The sequence below is a fragment of the Ovis canadensis genome, chromosome 17 (assembly GCF_042477335.2).
Source record: "Ovis canadensis isolate MfBH-ARS-UI-01 breed Bighorn chromosome 17, ARS-UI_OviCan_v2, whole genome shotgun sequence".
In the NCBI taxonomy this organism is placed as follows: Eukaryota; Metazoa; Chordata; class Mammalia; order Artiodactyla; family Bovidae; genus Ovis; species Ovis canadensis.
Genome location: NC_091261.1, coordinates 78,180,112 through 78,205,261, shown reverse-complemented (window position 1 = coordinate 78,205,261; position 25,150 = coordinate 78,180,112). Strand labels below are relative to the sequence as shown.

Below are 25,150 nucleotides of genomic sequence, written 5' to 3'. Positions count from 1 at the left end.
TCACCTGTGAAGGGCATTTGGATTGTTCTCAGTTGGGGAAATTCTGTATACAGCAGTGGTAAATGTTCATGTACAGGTTTTGTGTGACCATCTGTTATTTTTCTAGGAAAAACACCTAAAAAGTAGGATTGCTGGATTATATAGTTAAATTTTCCTTGGAAGAAAAACTATGACAAACCCAGATGGCATATTAAAAAGCAGAGACATCGGTGTGTTGACAAAGGTCCATATAGTCAAAGCTATGGTTTTTCCAGTAGTCATGTATGGATGTGAGAGTTGGGCTATAGAGAAGGCTGAGGTCTGAAGAACTGATGCTTTCAAATTGTGGTGCTGGAGAAGACTCTTGAGAGTCCCTTGGACTGCAAGGAGATCAAACCAGTCAATCCTAAAGGAAATCAACCCTGAATATTCATTAGAAGGACTGATGCTGAAGCTGAAGCTCCAATACTTTGGCCACTGATGTAAAGAGCTGACTCGTTGGAAAAGACCCTGATGCTGGGAAAGATTGAGGGCAGGAGGAGACGGGAGTGACAGAGGATGAGATGGTTGGATGGTATCATCAACTCAATGGACATGAGTTTGAGCAAGCTCTGGCATATGGTGAAGGACAGGGAAGCCTGGTGTGCTGCAGTCCATGGGGTTGCAAAGAGTGGAACGCAACTTAGAGACTGAACAACAAAATAGTTAATCTGTATTTTATTTTATAAGAAACCAAAAAACTATTTTCCAGATATTTGCATTGCACCAGCACTGTATGCAATATCTGGAAAATAGTTTTTTCAGTTTCTTATAAAATAAAATACAGATTAACTATTTTGTTGTTCAGTCTCCAAGTTGTGTTCCACTCTTTGCAACCCCATGGACTGCAGCACACCAGGCTTCCCTGTCCTTCACATGCCAGAGTGCACCCGCACTGTATGCGGAGAAGGCGATGGCACCCCACTCGAGCGCTCTTGCCTGGAGAATCCCATGGATGGAGGAGCCTGGTGGGCTGCGGTCCATGAGGTCATCAAGAGTTGGACACAACCGAGCGACTTCACTTTGACTTTTCAGTTTCATGCATTGGAGGAAGAAATGGAAACCCACTCCAGTGTTCTTGCCTGGAGAATCCCAGGGGCGGGGGAGCCTGGTGGGCTGCCATCTGTGGGGTCGCACAGAGTCAGACATGACTGAAGCGACTTAGCAGCAGCAGCAGCACTGTATGAGTGTTCTTCTAGTTGCTTTGTATCTTCACCAACACTTGGCTATTGACATTGTTTTTTCGTTTTGTTTGTTTGATATTCAAATGGGTATATAGTGGTTTACTTTGCATTTTCTTGACTAATGTTGGCTGTTAACTAAAAGATGTTGAACATCTTTTCATGTGCTTATTTGCCATCTCAGTAACCTCTCTGTTGAAGTGTCTGTTCAAATCTACTGCCTAATTTTTATTGGGTTCTTTGTTTTTGTAACTCAAGTTTTCATAGTCCTTTTATTTGGTGTTTGGATCTGAGAGAGCTAAACTACAGAACAGACTACCATCTGGTTCTCTCTCTTGAAGGATGTTTTCCTGAAGGTTTATAGAATTTCAGGTTTATATTTCTTTTCTTTCAGCCATTTAAAAATGTCTTTCCTATGCTTTCTGGCCTTGATGGTTTTTCATGAAAAATCTGCAGTCATTGGAAATGTAGTTTTCCTGCAAATAATATGGCAATTTTTCTTGGATTGCTTTCAAGATGTTTTTCTTTGTTTTTAGTTTTCAGTATGTCAATGCAGGAGACATGGGTTTGATCCCTGGGTTGAGCAAGTCCCCTGCAGAATGAAATGGCAACCCACTCCAGTATTCTTGCCTAGGAAATCTTATGAACAGAGGAGTCTGGGGGGCTGTAGTCCATGGGGTCGCATAAAAGATAAACACACAACAAATGCTGATTATGATGCTTCTAGACATGGATTTATTTGGGCTAACTCTATTTGGGTTTTGCTGACCTTGAATCTGTAGGTTTATGTCCTTCACAAAATGTGGGACATTTTCAGTTACTTCAAATTTCCCCCCTGCTTCACATTCCTTACTGTCTTATACTGGGATACCTACCAATGACATGCATATTAAAGCTTTTGTTATTGCCCAGTGTATCCCTGAGGCTCTGAATATCTTTGGTTTTCTATTATCTTTCTCTCCGTTGTTCAGATGGGTAATTTCTTTTGGTCTGTCTTTAAATTTACTGATTCTTTTCTCTGTAATAAAAGTTCTGCTCTTGAACCTCTTGCGAGATATTTCAGTATAATTATTTTATATTTAATTTTTTATTTGGTTTTTCTCTATATCTTTTATTTCTTTGCTGGGGATGTCATCTTATTTGCAAGACTATTTGCCTACCTTGCAACATGAATATAATAGTTGTCTGATCATGTTAACTTCTGTGTCATTTTAGAGTTGGCATGTGAGATTTTTTTTTAGTTCTTCAGAGGTGAAGTTATTTTGCTTATATCCCAAATGCTTTGATATTGTTCATTGCATCTTGTTTACAATTTAAGAAGAATAAATTTGTTTATTTTAATAAACTATTCACCTGATTAGGTGTAGGCTGTAAGTCTCAGCCCATATTTTGTGGACTTTGGTTCCAAAGTTGGTTAAGTTTTCGGAGTTTTTGTAGTTGTACTGGGACCTTGCCTTTCTATGCACCACCCAATGGCCAGTTTGAGAACCAGATGATAGTCTGTTCTGTAGTTTAGCTCTCAAAGCCTTGGTATGCTATTTAAGGTCAGATCCAAACACCTCTTTATGGAATCTCTCGTGAGCTCCCTCCTACATCTTTTTAAAAATTCCCCAATGCTTTCCAGCTCTCTGGCTGTCCCCTTCCCTTCTCATCCACTAGCCAAAACTAGGGCTTTAGTTTCTCTGCTCTGCCATGCATATCCTATAATTATGTCTTTAATGAGGCATCAAGTAGTGAAAGGCCAGAGAGAAAGAGAGAGAGAGAAAAAAAAAAAGGTTTGGAACTCATCCTGAACTCTGGGAACCACAGGCCCTATGATCAGGGCTCTCTTCCTCACAATTTTATATGCCTGCCCAGAAGCCACTGCAGTCACTCTCCCTGGCACTGTTGGTTTGCCTGAGGTGTCGACTGAGAAAGAATGGAAAGAGGATTTTAAAAATGGGTTTTTTTCTACTCTTTCTGACCCTTGGGAGTTCTCTTTCTTGCTTCTCTGACTGGAATAGGACTTTTCTTGGAGAGCTTCTGTCTGCACCGTTGTTTCCTCATTTTGAGCTGCCTTTGAATCCAAGGTGGGTGATAGCAGATGGGAAGAATACAGAACACAAGAGGAAGCCCATTGCTGCTTTGGCACTACTTTGAATTCTGGTCTCTTTCCTCAGTTCATCTACTGTGTTTACTGTTCAGAGATCTGTTCCACGAAGTTTCCAGATGTGACGGTGTTCAGTGGGAAGACTGGATACTCGCTCTATCCTGCCCAGAAATGGAACCCTTCCTCTTTTGAAAAGGTTGAAAGTATCTTGTTATGTTCTTGTGGTGGTAGATACTGAGGGGTAGACATTTTTCTTTTTCTTGGGTTTCATTGTGATGTGTGGCACCTTAACACACATGTGACAACGTAGAAAGATTACCTGATATAGGAAGGGGAAAGACATAGTCTATGCAATTCATTGTTTAGAAAAGCATGCATGAAATATTTGCATAAGTTTTTCTAAGGTATATTCTTGCCTTTCAGCTCTGTCCTTACCACTTGCTCATGTCAGCCTGTCTTGTCCCTCTTCTCAGTGCGCTTTCTTTTCTGGGCGCTCTGTGTGTGAGCTGGCAGTTCACGATGATGAAGCCATCAGTGTTTTCTGGCAGTGCTTTTCCACCTTTGCTTCCCCAGTACCTGAGGAGTCAGAAGAGAGGACTGTCCGAGGGACTGGGGCTATAGCTGGACTGTAGATGGGTATTTATTTGTGTTTCTTAAAAATTGTGTGAACTCTTTTATTTTCTTCTGTAATTTTTCTATCAAAATAATTCTCCATTGATTTTTTTTTTTAATGTACCACAGTGGTGCAGGAAGTTCTGCATGTGTCAGAACAGTGGTTGTATGGCAGTTGCTGTAGTTTATTAATTAAAAAGTTTCTCTCCCAGAAAGTTCAAATAGATTGGACGTTTCAGGAGACATGTTATGTTATCATATAGTTTTGACCTCCATGGTATAATGCCATGGACTCACATTTGAATTATACTTTGATGAGAAAAGCAAGAATTATCAAACTATCAGCTGTTAGATCAGAAAGATCAGAGAATGAACAACTAATGGTGGGGTTTCATCTGCTCAAGGACGCCTTGTATAGAACGCCTGTATCCTGATGTATAGCGCTTCTGGCAGTAATTTCTTACAGACTGCTTTCTGGAGGGAGTGGATTCCTGTTAGTCTGGTATGGTTTGGGTGTAGCTGCATTATGGTAGGTGAAATACCAAGTGCTTTTTTCAATAGTTAGTGAATCCTATAATTCCCATATGTTGGCTTCAGTGTTTTTCCTAATTCCCTTGTTCACCATCATTTTTTCCCATTTTGCCCCTGGTTTCAAACTCTCCCCAGGATCATCTGTATGTGTGAAGGCACAGGTGCTCAGTGTTCTGGAGCAGAGGAGGGTTGGTGGGGCAGGCGCACAGAACTTACGCTGAAGCCAGATGATTACTTGGAGAATGTTCAGAAAATTCCCTGGTGTTGTTTTTGGCATGTCTTTACACTCCTCCTGTGCATACCCATAGAGTGACGGCACAGGGTATGGACAATTCAGAACCGTTACTCTAGGGGACTTCAGACTTCTTTCATTGTTTACTTCCAAAGTTTACAAGGGAAACTCCAGATGATGGCACACAGATTTTATAATCTGACATGAACTTCAGCATTAGGAATTCCTCCAGTGCTAGAAAATGACACCTACTTAGTTATTTAACTCCTAGTTGTCTTTAACTGCTTATCAGATTTATCAGATAAATTATCAGATTTCTAGTTTCTTTTCAAAATATGATTTTCTCATAAACTGTTACTTTAACAAGTTTGATATAATTAGTTTAAAATTAATTTAGGGTTAAGAAATAGCTGATATGGTATGAAACAATCATGATTGAGAGCAGATTTCTTTTAGAAATTGATATTGAATGTACCAAAGCAACGTTGAAGAGAAAAACACTTCACAGCTGCAGATTTGGTTAGAACATTATGTTTAGGCCATTTGGGCCTTTGACTCTGGGTTACACACTGAATAATGGTGTTTTCTAAAATAGCCTTCAATCTCTTGCATGTGCTTTCAGCATACAATAAGACAGACTAGTGAAAAAATATAAGCATAGCTTTCTGGAGAGATAGGAATGATTACTCCCAGCTGAGCAGGTAAAACATTGCTACATGAAGAATGTGTTCTTTGCCGATTCTCAAGGTTTTATTTATTTTTATTTTTAATACAAAATGTCAGCATATAGAAGCAAAAGAAACTCCACTTGAAAATCTCAGAAAATTAAAGAAGCACAGCAAATTGTATTGCAGGTAGAAATCCATTTTTAGCCAGCAAACAAATAAGCATTGGCTGAGAAGCTTGCTGATGGCTCCCTTTGTTTCTCTTTGATTTAAAGCTTCATGCCTGTAATCTAATTAACATCGAACTGAGTTGCAAGTACAGTGGCCTGTTTGGTTCAATAATAATACATTTATATAAAAGGTTAATGAAATGAATTTTCCCTCCATCTAATTCATTAAAAACTGTTCCACAATCAACGATTGCTAATGGAATAGAGATTAAATATTCATGTTCATAAATTTTCTTTGTCATTTCTGATTTTCCTTCATTTCTGCCTCCATAGGTTGAATTTTGCCAGTATAAGAATTCCCAAACAAAAAGCTTGATTTAGAGGTTAATTGCACACTATTAATTCTTTTATCAAAGAGGTAGTGTGGAATAGTAGAGTTTTTGGCAGCAGGGTGAGTTTCATAACCACCTCTTTTGTGCAGTAGTTGTTGTAAGAACTTCTTGCAGAATATCGTGAGTGTGAGTGAAGAGCTATGGAAAACAACCAGCACTGTGTGGGGCACAGAATAGTGGTTCAATAAATGATAATGAGAAGGGATTTGGGGAAATAAAGCATCTCTGCACTAACAGTTATGGTTTTATAATGGCGAGACTGATATGGTAAGGCTGGTCGCTTGTTAATTCTAAGGTAGGTGTTCAGGCTTGGACCTCAGAACATCTTGTTGTAATTCTCATCATCGGTATATCAGGATAGAGTCTCTGATAGAAAGGAGTTTTTCATATTTCTACGGATAGATTTTTGTGTGTCATCTATTTTTTTGCCACCTCTTTCTTCTTTTCTACCTAGGCTAAGGGACTTGATTTAAACTGCATATGTTTTTCCTAGGTAACAAATTTACTAGATAATTGAAGCCTACCCAATCAAGTGCCAAAAGTGTAAAGATTTTTAAAAGCAGTTTTGATTTAAAAATTTCCGTTAAACAGTATACCTATTTATAGGCTTCTGAAATGGAAGATGCCAAACATAAATTAACTATTCTGTTAATGACCAAAGGTGATCATTGAGATCATCAATTTTTGTTTTGTGCTTACTTTTTAGCTGTTCATCACCCACTTTACCGCAAGTAATTTCTATTGTATGAACTGGTAAAGCAGATGAGCCACCTGATTAAATAGCAAATGCCAAGTTGAGACTCTTCTTCAGTTTTTAAAAATGTACCCACTCTTTGTTTCATATACCATATGTGATATCAATTAGCATTCTTTGTTGAGGTCATTATTATCATCCTCTCTGTAAGTGGACGGAGAAGGTGATAGCACTCCACTCCAGTACTCTTGCCTGGAAAATCCCATGGACAGAGGAGCCTGGTAGGCTGTGGTCCATGGGGTCGTGAAGAGTCAGACACGACTGAGCGACTTCCCTTTCACTTTTCACTTTCATGCATTGGAGAAGGAAACGGCAACCCACTCCAGTGTTCTTGCTTGGAGAATCCCAGGGACGGGGGAGCCTGGTGGGCTGCCGTATGTGGGGTCACACAGTGTCAAACACGACTGAAGTGACTTAGCAGCTGTAAGTGGAAATGGAACATGAAGTTGGGAGAAGTGCCTTGGCTAAAGGCACACAGCTGGAAAGCAACTGGGATAGGATTCTAGTGTCAGCCTAATGAGTTTTTTCTGCAGCAGCTGCCCTGGAAGTAAATCACGTAGCTTCAGTTCCCAGCTTTTGTAGTAGTTATTTTTATTTGTTGAGTGTATACCCTTTCACTTTGTGTTTGGAGGTTTGTTGTTAAAGGAAGACCCAAACTCTAGAGCTGTACTGTCTTAATACAGTAGCTACTAGCCAGTTGTGACTGTTTAAACTTAAAGTAATTAAAATGAAAGGAAATTTAACATTTAGTTTCTTGGTCACATGGTCCACATTTCACATGGTCAGTGGCCACAGGTGGCTGGCCAGAGGGTACTGTTATTAGACAGTATGGAGAACAGTTTCATCACTGTAGAAAGTTCTGTTAATTTCTCCCTTGTCCTAAATGAGCATACATAACAAAATATGTTACAAAAATACTTTGTGCTTATGTATCCATCTGGGTCCCTATTTGATGAGCGACTGTGGAAACATGTTGAGGACATGGGGTCTATCCCTTCATTTTTATGTGTCATATTTAATGTGACATATAATTTATAATGCATAATAAATTTTATAGTGGGCATTATGTATACATTTACATTTTTCTTGTATGATGGATATGTTTTAAGGAGTACAGTCTTTTATTTTCTCATATAATGCCTTCCTAAAAAAGTATATGAAAGTCAAATATGTGAAATGTCAAATATACAAATATTAATCAAGAGATTGACAAATTCAGTGAGTAAGGAGCGTTAATTCCTAGAGAACTGAAAAATAAAATCTCAAATCATGGCTTTCCTTTTAAGATTCATTAAAAAGAATATATTCTCTAATCTTATCCTTTTCCATCAAGACTGAGCATAGTTAGTTCTGTGTGATGTTAAAAATTTTCTACTTTTGGCACCTTGTAATCATTTTCACTTTTGACCCAGTCATGGTTAAATTATAGTTTAATACTGGTGCTTTTAAAAACTAGAATCAGTATTTCTATTTTTGCAATCTCTCCTCATTTTTAAATGAAATAGTAAGGGAAAAGTCAGTGAACTAATTCTGTGATTTACCAGTATTGTTGACAAGATGGTGATGTTATGGTAGTAGGTGGTATGATGGGCTAGCAAGTGTACTACCATGTTATAGAGATATTTATTCTTCAGAAGATGTTTTAAAAAAAGTTCAAATTCAAACAGTGAAAAACATGTTAGGAACATTAAAGTACACCATTTAAAAGTACACATTAAATTGAAAGCAGAGTGTTTGGGAGCACTTGTACTAAGTAATAGATTATATTGTACATGTAAGCAAACACTTAATTTTGTGTATCATTACATATTATATACATTTATTTTTTGTTATTTTTTTGTTATGAATGTACATATGTACCTATGAACATAATTTATCTTATTACTGATTTGAGCCATGGAAGAGGAGGAAGTTTATGTTATTATTGAGTTCAGTGATGTTTTAGAATTGTGAATAGAATGTTGAAAGAAAAGACTTAAAGGCCCTTCATTGCTTCCAGGGGTACTTGAAGGGTGAATAGCTTACTGTTTCACATGTTTAGTCTTTGAGTGTTTTTAGTTTAACCCTATCTTAGTCTGTTTGGACTGAAATAACAAAATACTGTAGACTGGGTGGCTTAACTCACATTTACTTTTCACAGTTCTGGAGGCTGGAAAGTCCAGGATCAAGGTAATGGCATATTTTGTGTCTGGTAAGGGCTGATTTCCTGCCTGTCTTCTTGCTGTGCCTAGTCTCATGTGGTAGAAGGGAAGAGGGAGCACTCTGGAGTCACTTTTATAAGGACACTAATCCCACCCTTGAGGGGTACACTCTCATTGCCTAATCACCTCCCCAAAGCCCCACCTCCAAATACCATCACACTGGTCGATTAGGTTTCAGCTTATTAATTTTGGAGTGACATACACATTCAGTCTAGCAAACTCTCTGAGATGAGAAGAATGTATACTCACTAAGGACAAAATACCAACAATTTTAACGAAAGGATGTAAGCACTTTGGTCATTAGTTACATTTTTATTACTGCTAAAATGTTACAAACCCTTCCTATTATAAACAGTTATTGTAGGTAGCCATGATTTTTGTTTTCTGAATGTTGAGCTTTAAGCCAACTTTTTCACTCTCCTCTTGCACTTTCATCAAGAGCTCTTGAGTTCCTCTTCACTTTCTGACATAAGGGTGGTGTCATCTGCATATCTGAGATTATTGATATTTCTCCTGGCAATCTTGATTCCAGCTTGGGTTTCTTCCAGCCCAGCGTTTCTCATGATGTACTCTGCATATAAGTTAAATAAGTAGGGTGACAATATACAGCCTTGACATACTCCTTTTCCTATTTGGAACCAGTCTGTTGTTCCATGTCCACTTCTAACTGTTGCTTCCTGACTTGCATTAGGTTTCTCAAGAGGCAGGTCAGGTGGTCTGGTATTCCCATCTCTTTCCGAATTTTCCACAGTTGATTGTGATCCACACAGTCAAAGGCTTTGGCATAGTCAATCAAGCAGAAATAGATGTTTCTCTGGAACTCTCTTGCTTTTTCCATGATCCAGCAGATGTTGGCAGTTTGATCTCTGGTTCCTCTGCCTTTTCTAAAACCAGCTTGAACATCTGGAAGTTCACGGTTCGCATATTGCTGAAGCCTGGCTTGGAGAATTTTGAGCATTACTTTACTAGTGTGTGAGATGAGTACAATTGTGCAGTAGTTTGAGCATTCTTTGGCATTGCCTTTCTTTGGGATTGGAATGAAAACTGACCTTTTCCAGTCCTGTGGCCACTGCTGAGTTTTCCAAATTTGCTGGCATATTGAGTGGAGCACTTTGACAGCATCATCTTTCAAGATTTGAAATAGCTCAGCAGGAATTCCATGACCTCCACTAGCTTTGTTCGTAGTGATGCTTTCTAAGGCCCACTTGACTTCACATTCCAGGATGTCTGGCTCTAGGTGAGTGATCACACCATCGTGATTATGTGGGTCGTGATGATCTTTTTTGTACAGTTCTTCTGTGTATTCTTGCCACCTCTTCTTGGGAAATAGATGGGGAAACAGTGGAAACAGTGTCAGACTTTATATTTTGGGGCTCCAAAATAACTGCAGATGGTGATTGCAGCCATGAAATTAAAAGACACTTACTCTTTGGAAGAAAAGTTATGACCAACCTAGATAGTATATTGGAAAGCAGAGACATTACTTTGCTAACAAAGGTCCATCTACTCAAGGCTGTGGTTTTTCCAGTGGTCATGTGTGGATGCAAGAGTTGGACTGTGAAGAAAGCTGAGCACCGAAAAATTGATGCTTTTGAACTGTGGTGTTGGAGAAGACTCTTGAGAGTCCCTTGGACTGCAAGGAGATCCAACCAGTCCATTCTAAAGGAGATCAGCCCTGGGTGTTCTTTGGAAGGAATGATGCTGAAGCTGAAACTCCAGGACTTTGGCCACCTCATGCAAAGAGTTGACTCATTGGAAAAGACTCTGATGCTGGGAGGGATTGGGGGCAGGAGGAAAAGGGGACGACAGAGGATGAGATGGCTGGATGGCATCACCGACTCGATGGATGTGAGTTTGAGTGAACTTCCGGAGATGGCGATAGACAGGGAGGCCTGGCGTGCTGTGATTCACAGGGTCACAAAGAGTCGGACGCAACTGAACTGAACTGATTATAGGTAGCAGTCAAGAAATTTTATATTCTTTCCTTTAGACCACAAGCACCTTGAGTCCAAGTCCTATCTTTATTTTTTTTTATTTGTAATACATATCACAGTACCTGGTTCTGTGGATTTTTAGAGAATGTTAATTGAAGTAGTATGGAAGGAATGAAAACATACTTGTAACCTACTTGTATTTCTATTATTTGTGAGATTACTTGTAGCATGTGTGGAATAATCACTGAAGATTCTTTGTGGTAAACAACAACAAATATATAAACAACTCTACAACACTTTAAAATCTAGCTATTCCCCTTGTGGTCCAGTGTATTAACTAGCTCCTTGCAAGTCTTTCTTCTTGGCTAAAGCTTCAGGTTAAAACCATTGTTCTCAGGGCAAAGGGGCTCTCAAAGTCAGTCCATATTGCCTTCCCTTCTCTGTTGCATAACAGTGACCAGAATGTGGATATATACATGAGAAGTGCAGAGACAGGGAGTATATTATCTGAGGTTGGCTGGGCTCAATCCTAAGTGACCCAGATTTGTTCCTTTCCCAGATGCTGCTGCTTCCTATGAAACCTATGATAGTAAGAGAAAAATTAGGTCACATCAGTTTTCTTTAAGTTTAGTAAACAGCGGTAAAACTCAGCACTTCTTGATCTTTCCTTTGGGAGAGACTGACAGAAAATCCTATGGGGGGGGGGCGGGGAATGTGGGTTGCTACATCTCCCAAGACCTGTTAGTACCAATTTCGGGTGGTTCAGATTTTGTCTGGGAGCCTTAGACCAGTGAGTTTCCCAGTTGCTAATAGTCTTACGTGGAGCAAGAGGGAGGAGTGAATAAAGCAGTGACAGGAATTGAATGCTTTATATTGAATAATGAAATGTTTGAAATATTTATTGGGCTCTCCTTATGTTCTGTTAGTCTGTAATTATGTGTTCTTATTTTCCTCATTAATTAATAACCAAAATAGCTTACTTTATTAAGTATTTAGTCTATATCAGGCACTGTGCTGACAGCTCTAAGCTTTTAATAGAAAATATTGTGACATTGGGTTGGGGATTCTGGAACGACATTAGGAAGGATCAAGGGAGATCTTTGCGCCTTCTCAAAATCTTCAGAGGAAGGGAGGCTGAGACTCTGGGCAGCATGATCCAGCCATACCTTTCCTCATCTAATTTCTGAGTGTCCTAAGAAAGCAAAACATGTGTGTGCTGTGCTGTGCTTAGCGGCCTGGTCGTGTCCGATTCTTTGCAGCCCCATGGACTGTGGCCCACCAGGCTCGTCTGTCCATGGGAATTCTCCAGGCAAGAATACTGGAGTGGATTGCGATGTATTCCTCCAGGGTATCTTCCCAACCCAGGGATCCAACTCAGGTCTCCTGCACTGTAGGCAGTTCTTTACCATCTGAACCACCAGGGAAGCCCAAGAGTACTGGAGCGGGTAGCGTATCCGTTCCCCAGGGGCCTTCCAGAGCCAGGAATTGAATCAGGGTCTGTTGCCTTGCAGGTGGATTCTTTACCAGCTGAGCTCCCAGGGAAGCAACTCCTTTGTTTATTTGATGTCATAACTTTCCATTAACATTAAACCCACTAAGGAGTATATACATCATACTTTTCTGAGACTTCATTTGGGAGATAGGAAAATCAGTTATTTTCTCAGTGAAATAATGAATGATATGCTTTGATTTAAACAGATAAAAAATTATCAAAATTCATTGAGACTAATTAAATTTTTAATGTCTTTTCTCCAGTTTTATTGAGATTTAATTGACTTATAGCAGTATGTTAATAGTTTAAGGTACATAGCATAATGACTTGACTTACATATATTGTGAAATGATTATCACAATAGATTTTTGTGTTTCTTAAAATATATACCTGAAATCATTAACCACAGACTTATTTGGTCTTTCTTCATAAATAATAGTTTATAAATATTTCATGTATATATTTATATATACATGTGTGCTGTGCTGTGCTAAGTTGCGTCAGTTCTGTGTGACCTCATGGACTGTAGCCTGCCAGGCTCCTCTGTCCATGGGATTCTCCAGGCAAGAACACGGGAGTGGGTTGTGATGCCCTCCTCCAGGGGATCTTCATGACCTAGGGATCGAATCCCTATCTCTTTCATCTCCTGCATTGGCAGGCAGGTTCTTTACCACTAGCGCTGCCTAGGAAGCCCATGTATACATGCACGCATATATAAATTTTTAAATTTAGCTTTAATGTAGCATTTCTAGAATTATATAAACTATAGTTATTTTTAGTTGGAATGTGGTACATGTTGCCTCTTGGATTATAGAAATTACCTAAAATATTAGATGAAAAGGGTAGTAAAAAATGTGTATAAACACATTAAAGATTAAAAAGTGACTGAGTCCACTGAAAGGAAGTGATCTTATGAATTAGTGATGAAAGTGCATTTGCAGGTTATTGTCTTACTGGAGTCTGAGTTTTAACAGCTGCTGGTAGTTTAAACTAATAGAAGTCTGAATAGACCATAATAATTTGAGTATTCATTCTGTTTATGGATTGTTTCTTAATAGAAACACTGAATGGTATTGCTTATCTTAAATTACCTCAAAGCATAGTTGTAAAAATGGAATAAGGTAAGTAATTATGTTTTGTAAACATGAAAGGTGCTCTCTCATAGTGTGTGTACATAATATAAAATTATAAAATTATGTATTACATTTGAATAGTAGTTTTATTTATTTTTTTAATTTTTATTTTTACTTTATTTTACTTTACAATACTGTATTGGTTTTGCCATACATTGACCTGAATCCACCATGGTTTTAGAAGTTGTTTGAAACTTCATTTAGAGCCCATAAATACAATTTGTTGCAATTGAAAAAGGTATTGGATGAAAAAGTTACATTTGTGTTACAAGCATAGAGTATTGTAAAAGTATTTAAATAGGCCAAATATTTTAGAAGCAGATGTCATATAAACAATGAATGCATTAATAATATGTCAGTTTTATGTGCTATGTAATCAGGTTCAAAGTCCTTTGCTGGTTATATACTTGTAACACTTTGATCATTTACTTGATTTTACTCTGTGTTCGAAATAAACTTATAAGTTCTTACTATCATTATGAAGTTTGAATAGTTTATTAATTTTCTGGCCCTTTCTGTAATTAGCTGGAAGGAGGAATGTTTTCTTTTATTTATAGTTGATAAAGCCAGTTTTTAAACTAATCCAATTAAACGATGCAAACAACAGCAATCTTATTTTGTTTCTAAGCAAAGCACATGTATTTTAAATAATGGTTTTAAAATACTATGTATGAAACACCGCATTCAATGTAGCCATGTTGTGTTACTCATCATTACAATTATCTTAATACTAATCACATGCTGATATATTCCTTTAATTAATGAGGAGAAAACAAAATAAGTGAAATTGGAGTGTCTTTCATTTGTCTTGCACTGTACCAGATAGTTTGGTGAGATGTAAAGAAATCTCCAAACCCCTGTTCTTGAGGAGCTTATGCTATTAAATTGGGGTAAAAGGTTTTTAAAATCATCAAAAAATGGTAAAATATTACATACTATGTGAATAAGTACCAAAGAATGTGATAAAATTAATATGTTCTAGAAGTGAAAAGAATGAAAGTTTTAAATATAATGTTCCTGAAAGAAGTATGCTTACATTTTATGATGTTCAGAGAAGTCAAATTTGATTACAAACTCTTCACTAGGTTTCTGAACTGAGATCACATCAATCTTAGTTCTGCCGACCTGTTGTTCTAGTTAAGAATCCTCCTCAGCCTGGTGGAGCCTAGTGTATAAGTAATACGTGCATTATCTTTTGTTTATTTCCAGGCATACTTCCGACAGGGTGTTGCCCTCCAGTACCTCGGACGTCATGCCGATGCCCTGGCAGCCTTTGCATCTGGGTTGGCTCAGGACCCCAAGAGTCTCCAGCTTCTGGTGGGGATGGTAGAAGCAGCCATGAAATCTCCCATGAGAGGTAAATATGATAAAAGTATTTGTTCCAACACTAATTTAAGTCAGAACATTTCTAATCTTTGAAGATTTTTGACTCAGGCATTGAGAATTGATAGGTTATCATATTAGCTAAGGTTGGATATTTTAGACAGAGGAAAATTGGAAATCACTATCGATAGCTGACATTAATGAGGCACGGTGGGATGGTGGTAAGGCCACTTGTCTGTGACTTTGTGGACCTAGATTATATTTTGAATTTTTCATTAACTAACTATACAACCTCTCTGGATTTTAGGGTTATGTAAAGAATCCTTATGTTTTTTGTAGTTGTCAGATTCTCTACCTCTAAAACAAAACACCTCTAGTAGTAAATTGATCTGCTCAGCTGGACCAGTATGCCATCTAGAAATAAACAAATGAGAGAATACATTAGACATTTCTTAGGAGGAAATATGGATCTAACTGTAGGCTATGTCCAACATTTTTCAGAAGAACATTAAAAGATTATGTTGAATTAAAAGGAAAGAGAAAAATAAGTAGATATGTGGTTTTTACCTGTATTACTTCTGTGTTATACCAATTGGTGTTCTGGAACAATAGATTGAAAATAGTACTGTGAAGGTTGGAGGTGTTCTAATGCTCAGATCAGATTGACTTCTGTTTGAGGAACATAGATTTTTGTGGAAAGAATTCTTGGGAGGATTGGGCTAAAAGTGTATACCAGTGTATATCTTTGTGGAATGATGGAGACACTAAGGCAGGTTGATGCTGATGATGTCCCATACTAACTATATGATGTCAAGCAGAACTCTGTTTTCGCTTCTGACATGGTGTGTTTTTGAGTGAACCTAGAAACCTGGATGGCAGTATCATTAGGTAATTTATTTAGTTTTGAAAATATTTGCAGCATTAGATAATTTTAATATACTGGCTAGTTTGATACTTGGCTCAAAATATTTATGTGCTAAGTAAAAGTTTGATGAACTACATGGTACTCATATGGTTTCTGAGCAATTCATAGCTATAAAAAATACTTTCCTGAAAGCGAAGATTTCGTGTTTTAGAAAAAAAGTGGTAAGGAAACCTCTCTTCTTGCGATTTTATAACCCCATACAAAGCTGAGTCTTTGCTGCAGGAACCTAATGGCTTCTCCCACTGGGGGACCTGCTGTTAATAAACTCTGACTTAGAGCAGACGCACTTTGGAGTGCCAGGAGTGGAAGGGAGGGAGGGGAGATGGACAGCAACAACGAAAATCAATCTCTTTCTCTCCTTTCTGTTTTTCTAGTATTTTCTCATTCTCTCCCTGTATCCCTCTGCAAGTAATTTACATAGATCATTTTTTATTTAGTTCATGATGTCCCTTTATTCTGAAGTATTTCTGGGGCTGCCTTTAGAACACTGGAGTGAATGTGTTGAGGTCAGCAGAATCATACTTACCAGTTTGCCTTTGAAGCAACTTATTTAGGTAAATGTAAACAAATCTCTGCACTGCAAGAAATAGCTCAGTGCTGCTGTCCCCCTTAGGGTTTTCTGTGCCATGTTCTTTCACATCTTACAGAGTGACCTAAGGGCGACCCTGGAGAAAGCTGCATCTTACAGGTGCCTGGAGCACTTCAGTATTTTCTTCTTTATCCTTAAAATGACTTATGTCATTTATTTTTGACATTGCCTTTACCACTGTATCTATTCCAGGTGGGCTTTTCTTATTAACATTGTATAGAAAGACTGTTGCTTTACACAGTATTGTTCTGTTTATCATTGCACGTCTTAATGACCTCTCTTTTTGTCATACGATTATAATTCACAAATCTGTCATTATTTGCTGCCCATTTTTTGCCCACTGTTTATTTTAATCTCCTTCAGTGTTCTCAGTTTCTGCCATTGTTGAGTAGCTGTGTGGTCCAGGATGCTTTACGTGTAGGTCTGATCTGTGTGTCCATTGTTTTTATTTTGAAATGCAAAATGAATCTGAAATGCAACATGGAGACTCCCTTGTCCAAGTGCTTCTGTAAGCAAACAAAGCTCCCCCTTTGTGCATAGCATTCTTGTCATTTGGCCTTTGGGGGAAGTTTCAAGTTTGTTGTTGTTGTTGTTTTTTTAAAGGATAGGGATAATATACCCTTGTTCCCAAATAACTATGTTCTATTAATCCACATTGAAACTTCCTTGATTTTTTAAAATATTGTTCCCTATTTTGATAATTGCATTGTCTTTTTTACTTTATTTTTATGGTTTCATTCATGCTCACCAACCAGATATCAGATTATCTATTTTTCTTGTAAATATATTTACATCACTGTATATGTAATGTATTTCCCTTAAATCATTTATAAAAATACACAAATATAAGTATTAATATAAAGTGAGACTTTTTCATGACTCTCAAATTGTCCTTTTACTATTTTCCATTTTTCTTTTTTAGATTGTCTTGCAGCAATTTCAGTTCATTATATCTTATAAATGTTTGTGCAGATTTGGATGGTGTCGCATAGTCCTGCTGCCAACCACAGATTTAATAGTACAATTACAAAGTGAGATGGAGTTTACCTTTATTTGTTCCTCTAAAGACGGCAGGGCTGCTTCTTGCTGAGGGTTCTCTTGTGTATATTTTCTCCCCTCTTGTTAATTCGGTAATCTAAACACTATTACATTTATGGGCTATCACCTGTCGTGGTGTTTCTTTCAGCTTCAGAAGATCCAGGAAGCTGATTTTTATGATGTACTGGTGGAAAATGGCTTGAATATGTATAAGCTTTTCTCTCATAGTCAAATTGGGGCTCACCTTTTATTTACCTGATTGTCCACCCTTGATAACTCTTTTTGTCTGATGTTTTTTTAGAAGGCAGTCAGTTTTCACAGATGGCCTGTTTCTGAAATTGTTGAAAACAAAACAGAACTGACTTTTCCTGAAAAGACTGGGACTCTGATCCCAGCACTGCCATCTGTTCTCCTATTGACTGGGCAAGGTTCTTCCTTTCTCTGCCCCTTGGTTGGTATCTGTAAAAGGGGCATGAGAACGAGTAGCTTGTACTGTTGTTTTGAGAATCAAGCCCTGGCACGTAAAGGAAGGCCCCTTTAGGACACCTACCCCCCAATGTGGTGCGTCTCCTCCTGGAGAGAGAAGTCGTGGTGGTGAGAAGCTTGCTCTTGTCTTTGCGCTGTGGCTGTGGAACAAACACTGCACAGCACACACGATCCTCTTGCTAAGCACTTGGTTCCTGGAAAAACTGCCTTTTGCCTCAGTGTTAGTGTATTTTTATTTAAAAGGTCTGGGAAAGCCTAAAGTGATCCTTGATTCTTCTGCTTTGTCCTCTGTGAAGCAGTAGAACCCAGTGTCCTGGCTACCTTCAAGAAGTGTGCCAGGACTTAACAGTCTTTAAGATGAATTTTCCTTACTCCACTTTCCACTCACTCTGACTACCATGTCTTCTGCCTTATTTCTTTAGAAGGTCTTTGAATCCTTTTGGAATGAAGTAGGATATAAATAAATTCATAAATGAACCCAGAAAAATATGAAGAGACTTAGAGAACTAAACGCGTCAGTTTTTCTTTTTCTTTTTTTGAGCAGGGTTAAGTTTTCCTTTTAGTATGAACCAAAGCTCTTTTTTTTTTTTCAATTGTGGTAAAATATGCATAACATCTAATTGACCATTTTTAGTTGTGCAGTATACTTAAGTATACTCACAAGGTTGTGCAGCCAGCCCTTTATCTGTCTCCAGATTTTCATCCTCTCAGATTGACACTTTGTACCTGTTTAAACAATAACTCCTCCTCCCTCCTCACCCTACCCCAACTCCTGGTGACTCCCAAGGTGCCGCCCGTAAGTGGAATCACACAGTATTTGTCCTTTTTGTGACATGCCCGGTGATCTTTAACTTAGTTTCCTCTATAAGGAATTTGCTTAAGAAAAGATAGAAATTAAAATTAAGTTAATATTATGAACCTTACCTCTAAACTTTGTTTATGGGCAGTACTTTACTCTCATTACACTTTGCTTGCCTTCTTATGTGTTAGCAGTTGCTGTTCTGTCTGGATCTCTCCTCAGGGGTCCCATAGCATATCCTACCAGTTCTGAGAAATCTGGATTGAAAGTTGTATCATTATTTTACATATCATTAAGAAAATCAACTCCAGATGGCTCAGACAGTAAAGTATCCGCTTGTAGTGTGGGAGACCTGGGTTCGATCCCTTCATCAGGAAGATCCCCTGGAGAAGGGCATGGCAACCCACTCCAGTATTATTGCCTGGAGAATCCCGTGAACAGAGGAGCCTGGTGGACTATAGTCCATGTGATCGCAGAGTCAGACACGGCTGAGCGACTAACACTTCACTTTTAGACATAGAATTGGACTTCCCTGGTGGCTCAAATGGTAAAGAATCTGCCTGCAATGCAGGAGACCTGGGTTCGATCCCTGGGTTGGGAAGATCCCCTGGAGGCAGGCATGGCAACCCACTCTATTATTCTTGCCTGGAGAATCCCCAAGGACAGAGGAACCTGGTGGGCTACAGTTCATGGGGTCACAAAAAGTCGAACAGACTGACCAACTAAGCACAGCACAGATATAGAAATAACCAGCCATTGTAAGGTGCCATTGAGTTCATGGATTGTTGCTGTTGTTTAGTCGTTTCAATCATGTCTGACTCTTCGTGACCCTGTGAACTGTAGCCTGCCAGGCTCCTCTGTCCATGGGATTTCCCAGGCAAGAATATTGGAGTAGATAACTATTTCCTTCTCCACGGGATCTCCTCTACCCAAGGATTGAACCCACATCTCCTGCATTGACAGGCAGATTCTATACCATTGAGCCACTAAGGAAGTCGGAGTTCATGGATAAGAAATCTCAAATTCACAGATGTTAATAGGTGAATAAATATGTAGTACTGATGAAATAAATATAGCATATCTTTTAACTGAGTATGATTATTTGCCTGTTACTAGCTTTTATTGAATACTACATTCCTTCAAGTTTTTCAAGTGTGAGGAAATAAAACTTTGTTTATCTTAAATTCTTAAAGCCTTTACATTTTGAAAGCACATAACTAGTGTTCAGTGATTGTTGCAAAGTGCTTTTACATTCTTATGAAGTTGTTTTGACATTGGATATTTTATGTATTATGCATAATTTCTGTAAAGAAAAATATCTTACAGGCTGCCAAATCTCTGTTCCATCTAGCCTGAGAAAATCACACAATTAGTCCTTTTGCTAACAGCCTAAGTTTATTGTAGGATACGAATTAGAATTGTAGAATAGTAGAGTTGGGATAAAACCTTATAAGTCACCTAATCCAGCCTATACAGGTTTTTTTTTTTTTTTTAATCTTAAGTGAATTTGTTATATCATTGCTTTTGTTTCATGTTTTGGTTTTTTGGCTGCAAGGCATTTGGAATCTTAGCTCCCTGACCAGGGATTGAATCCACATCCCCTTCCCAGTAGCCTCTCGGTACCTTTCTTCTCCGCTTAAAATCAGCTCTAATTGATTTCTTGTATGGACAACTAAGAATGTTGTGTGGTATGGTATCAGAGAGCCTGAACTTAAAATCCTGCAATGGGTTCTTGTTGTGGCTCTGTCCCAAGCTGTCTGCCCTTGCATGAATTACTTAAATACTCAGATTCTTCATTTCTAAATTAAAGGGTGGTTTCAAGTTCTTTTCAGCTCTAAAATTGTTATTTTCGCTCCAGCTGATTGGCCAGTGGTGTGCTAATATGCTCATCACTGGCTGCTGAGTCCAGTGGGTACCACCAAAATTCTGCTCCCAGTTGTTTGAGTATGGCATTGTTCTTTTCCTGTTCCAGCAATTCTTGGATTCTTTGCCTGTGTTTAACCCTGTTGGTTAGCAAGGGTTTACTGGTTTTGTGCACTGCTTGCATCTTGACAGGTGTAAAAATGTTCTTTGTTCTCTGTTTAGTGATCTGATTGAAGGGAAAAAAATGCTCTAGGCACCAGTAGGTTTCGAGGTTTCTGTGGTAATGTTGATTCAGACGAGAGCTCCATAGTGAGTGGAGATTTGAAGTCATAAATTGTAAAAATTACATTTTAATGCAGTACTGTTGGCTGAGAGATTCACAATTTAAAGAGACCAACCTTTTAATAGTTTTTTTTTTTTTTCTTTTAACATAGGCACAGTGGAACAACTAATGTGAAACAGTCTTTCAGGGAAGCTAACAACAAAAGTGTTGTAAGTGCTACCTCACTGTAGGGTTATAGTCATTAGCTCTGCGATTGTCTTTGGAAAAAAGAGGAGAAGAGGAAGAAGGAGCTTAAAGGTCATCCACTTTGAAACCTAGCTTCAGATGGAAAGAATCTCCTTGTGGCTTCCTGACCCCTAATCTATGTCCTTTCCACCACATGAAAATAAAACAAGCTAAACATTAATTTTGTTTTTCATCTTACCTTAGTAAACTCAGATGATTTCTTTATGGTTTCATTTGTCACCACAATAGAAATTGATAGTACTTTTTTATGTGGTCATGCTAGTCTCAGGAACAGCAGGGTACACTGGGTTGCCAGTGAGGAGGATGGCTATTTGTTGAGAGAGCTGCTTTTATGTCTTCTAGGGAAAAAGGTGGACAGAGTTTATTAATCAGTCATTCAGATTCAGGTTTAACAAACATTTCATTCATTGAATGCCAGATGTGTTAGGAGCTTTCACCCATATAGAAATGGTTTATAATAAAGTATTAAACAGTCCTATAGTGGTCTTCAGATTTAGCTTGGAAAATATTTTAAAAATTAACACACGTGAAACATCTCTAAAAAGATTAAGGGCCAAACTGCAATACTAACTATAAAAATAAATCAGAAGTTTAGATACAAAAATTAATGTGGGCTGGAGGACCTGGGGATAATACAGGCATACCTCATATTAGTGCATTTCACTTTATTGTGCTTCACAGATATTGTTTCTTTTTTTTTTAACAAATGGAAGGTCTGCGTCAACCCTGCATTGAGTGAGTCTATTGGTGCCATTTTTCTAACAGCATTTGCTCACTTCATGTCTCTGTGTCACACTTTGACAATTCTTGCAATATTTCAAACTTTTTCATTATTGTTGTATTTGTTCTGGTGGTCTGTGATCTGTTAATTTTGATGTTGCTGTTGCATCACTGAAGGCTCAAATGATGGTTAGCGTTTTTTAGCAGTAAAGTATTTTTAATTAATGGGATTTTTTAGACACAATGCCATTGCTCACCTAATAGACTACAGTATAGTGTAGACATAACTTTGATATGCGTGGAAGCCAAACATTGCATGCGATTTGCTTTATTGTGACATTCGCTCTGTTGCAATGGTCTGGAGGCAGACCCACAGCATCTCTGAGGTCTGCTTGGATATGGTAGCGGTGGGACTTGAGTGATGTACCTGTGGTACTTTGAGAGGTCAGAAGGTCAGAGAAGAGAGAACTATTCAGGGAAAGTGATGGGTCCTAATCAAAGAAAGACCAGAAGAGAGGAAGAGTGTGGCGTACGCCTGTGAGATTGAAGTAAGGAAATTGCTGGACTGACGGTGTTGTCCAGTCATGTGAATGAGTGGACAGTGAGGCTGTAGCTGGATGAAAAGCTTCAAGGGTTTGTACCTGAAATGGACCATAGAAAGTTTGAGAAACCATTGTTTCTAGAGCGTATTAGAAAGGGTTGTTTTGTGTATTCTCCTACATTCTCTGTTTTCTTTTGTTTTTCTTCAGACTCCCTCGAGCCCACTTATCAGCAGCTTCAGAAAATGAAACTGGACAAGAGCCCCTTTGTGGTTGTCTCTGTGGTTGGGCAGGAGCTCCTGACAGCCGGCCATCACGGGGCCTCTGTGGTCGTCTTAGAAGCCGCTCTGAAGATTGGCACCTGCAGCCTCAAGCTGAGAGGCTCCGTTTTCTCCGCACTGAGCAGTGCTTACTGGTCTCTCGGGAACACAGAGAAGAGCACTGGATACATGCAGCAGGACTTGGATGTAGCCAAGACCTTAGGTAGAGTATGTTTTTCTCCTTTATTTGAGTGCAGAAAGGAAATGGAGAAAATGGATTAACCTGATGTGAATGGGATTGAAATGTGCAATGAAAGCATGTGCAGTGAAAAGTGATTCTACCTCTAGAACATTCCGTGTTTGAGAGTACTCAAGTCTTTAGGACTTTTCATTTAACAAGGTATCAAGGTTCCAAAAGGACAAAAGATATGGATGAACATACACATTGCCTTCTCAGAGATATGGGCTCACTGATTTAATATCTCAAATGGTAGTGTTTGTGGGATCTTTCACTTAAATTTACATTTTTGCCTACAAGAATGCGCCATCATTTTGTTGGAGTAGACAGTGCAGAGCAGTGGTTTGGAGTGTGGACTGAGGAACCAGACTGCTGAGTTTAGAATCTTGACTCTGCTACTTACTGGCTTGTGTGACTTTTGGCAAGTTGCCCAACCTCTCTCTGCTGCCATTTCCTCATTAAAAAAAAAAAAAAAGGTTGTTTATGATAATCATCACGTTGATTATTTAAGGACTTGGAAGATTGCAGTAAGAGAAGAGATGTGGTGAGTCTTCCATTGGCATACTTATAAAGAAGCAACATATAATAGGCTTGGAGTCAACCAACAAGATGATGGTTGTTCAGAACCAAAGCGGTGACCTCTCATTTCCAGGAAACTTGTGTCCCTGACTGCAGTTATATGTTATAACATCAATAACGATTGTCGAGAGGTTTAACTTCTAGGATCATAACTTCCCACATGGAGTCTTTTAGAGGAAGAAAAAAAAGACAGATGAAATTTTAACTAGTAAACCTGTGGCTCTCAAGTTAAGATGGCCTTTATATATTATAAATAATGCTGTAACTTAGAGAATATTCTCTCTCTTTTTTTAAACCCAATTCAGGTGACCAGACAGGAGAATGCCGAGCTCATGGGAACCTGGGCTCTGCATTCTTCTCCAAAGGAAATTACCGGGAGGCTCTCACTAACCACAGGCATCAGTTGGTGCTTGCCATGAAACTCAAGGATCGAGAGGTAGGAAGTTTACATGCAGACCAAAACCAGTTTGTTTGAAACATGGGATATTTTTCTTTTTTGATGCTCAAAATGTTTTAATCATCTTAATATATTACTTTCAGAAGTTGATAATCATTGCTTCTAGCTTTCATCAACAAAGAGGTGTTGGACACCTGCCACATACAGGGCTTGGGGATATAAAGATAAATGAGACTTGGCTTCTGACCTCAGGATCTAATAGCTTGTCAGATGCAGTGTTCTTACGCTCTTCACATGTGCTGTGGATATGTGTAAAACTAGCCAAAAGCTGTATCAGTATGGTATGTCCATTAAATTAAGGAAGCACACATTAGGCTTTGTCAGAGATGGAGTATTATTGCTGTGAATCCTTGACGCCGTTTCTTTGGTGGATTTTTACTCTGGTGATAGAGACATATTCAGTCTCATCAAGAGAGCTGAATTATAATGACAGAGAAATATCACCTTAGTCTTCTCTAGATAAATGAAATGTAAAATTCTTAGAGACTTGTTGTCTAGTAGATGCTCATGATGGTCCCTGCAGAGTGGAAAGAGGGTGGGGTTTGGCGGGAGACAGACCCAGATTTGAATGCCTGCTCCAATTCATCCTGGCTCGGGGATTTTGGGGAAGTTATTGTTTAACTTCTCTTTGCCTCTTATTTCTTATTCAGAAAATGCTGATTCCATTCATTCTGTACACAGTTGTGATAGGATTATAAATAATGTATGGAAAGTACCTAACATGGTACCTGGAATTCCATAAATGGTAATAGTAATATAATATTATAAATGAGAAAGAGAAGGTTAATAGCTGAGGCAACAGTAAATTTATGAATTAATCTATATGGTGGGAAATAAGTTTAGTTACATTTGTATCTTAGAATTTCACTGTAGGACATTATGGAGATTAATTATATTATTTAAATGACCCAGGATCTTCATTTCTCTAGAACACAGTCAGGTATTAGCAAGGAATGGTAAAGAAAAAAAGCCTTTACTTCAGTGGCATGCTGGAATCTCCCCTTGGGAATGCTGGACTTCTACAAAGTCTCTCTCATCCATGAGTATCAGATAAAAGCCTTGGAAAGCTACCAAGGGCCATGACATTTTGGCAGTTTTATTCTCAAGAGAGTTGCCTACACACTTTTCTCTTTGCCTATTTACTCTTAGTTTACAAGCAATCCTTATAAGCCAGATGATCTGATTTCTTGATGTTAAAAGGATGAAAAACAGGGCTCAGCTTTCTAGAGACAAATAAACTGATAGCATTAAGAAGTTAAGGCAGGTTTAAGAACTAAAACAGTATAGGTATCTAGATAGGGCCATTTAGTGTAGGGACAGATAGCTGTAAGTATGTCAAGAGCTGGGTTTATACCCTGTTTTCCTAACCTTTGAGATGTATATATTAGCCCAATTATTGGA

At 38.4% G+C, this 25,150-nt stretch overlaps 1 protein-coding gene across 3 annotated transcripts in view; it reads left to right on the top strand.

Moving 5' to 3' along the window:
* Positions 1-25,150, top strand: part of TTC28 (tetratricopeptide repeat domain 28) — a 565,861-nt gene that overhangs the window by 276,740 nt on the left and 263,971 nt on the right. For all 3 annotated transcript variants that reach the window (XM_069557167.1, XM_069557166.1, XM_069557169.1), the window contains 3 exons: positions 14,614-14,761; positions 22,426-22,698; positions 23,598-23,728. In XM_069557167.1, the coding sequence (XP_069413268.1) occupies positions 14,614-14,761; positions 22,426-22,698; positions 23,598-23,728 (552 nt within the window). The remainder of the gene's footprint in view (positions 1-14,613; positions 14,762-22,425; positions 22,699-23,597; positions 23,729-25,150) is intronic.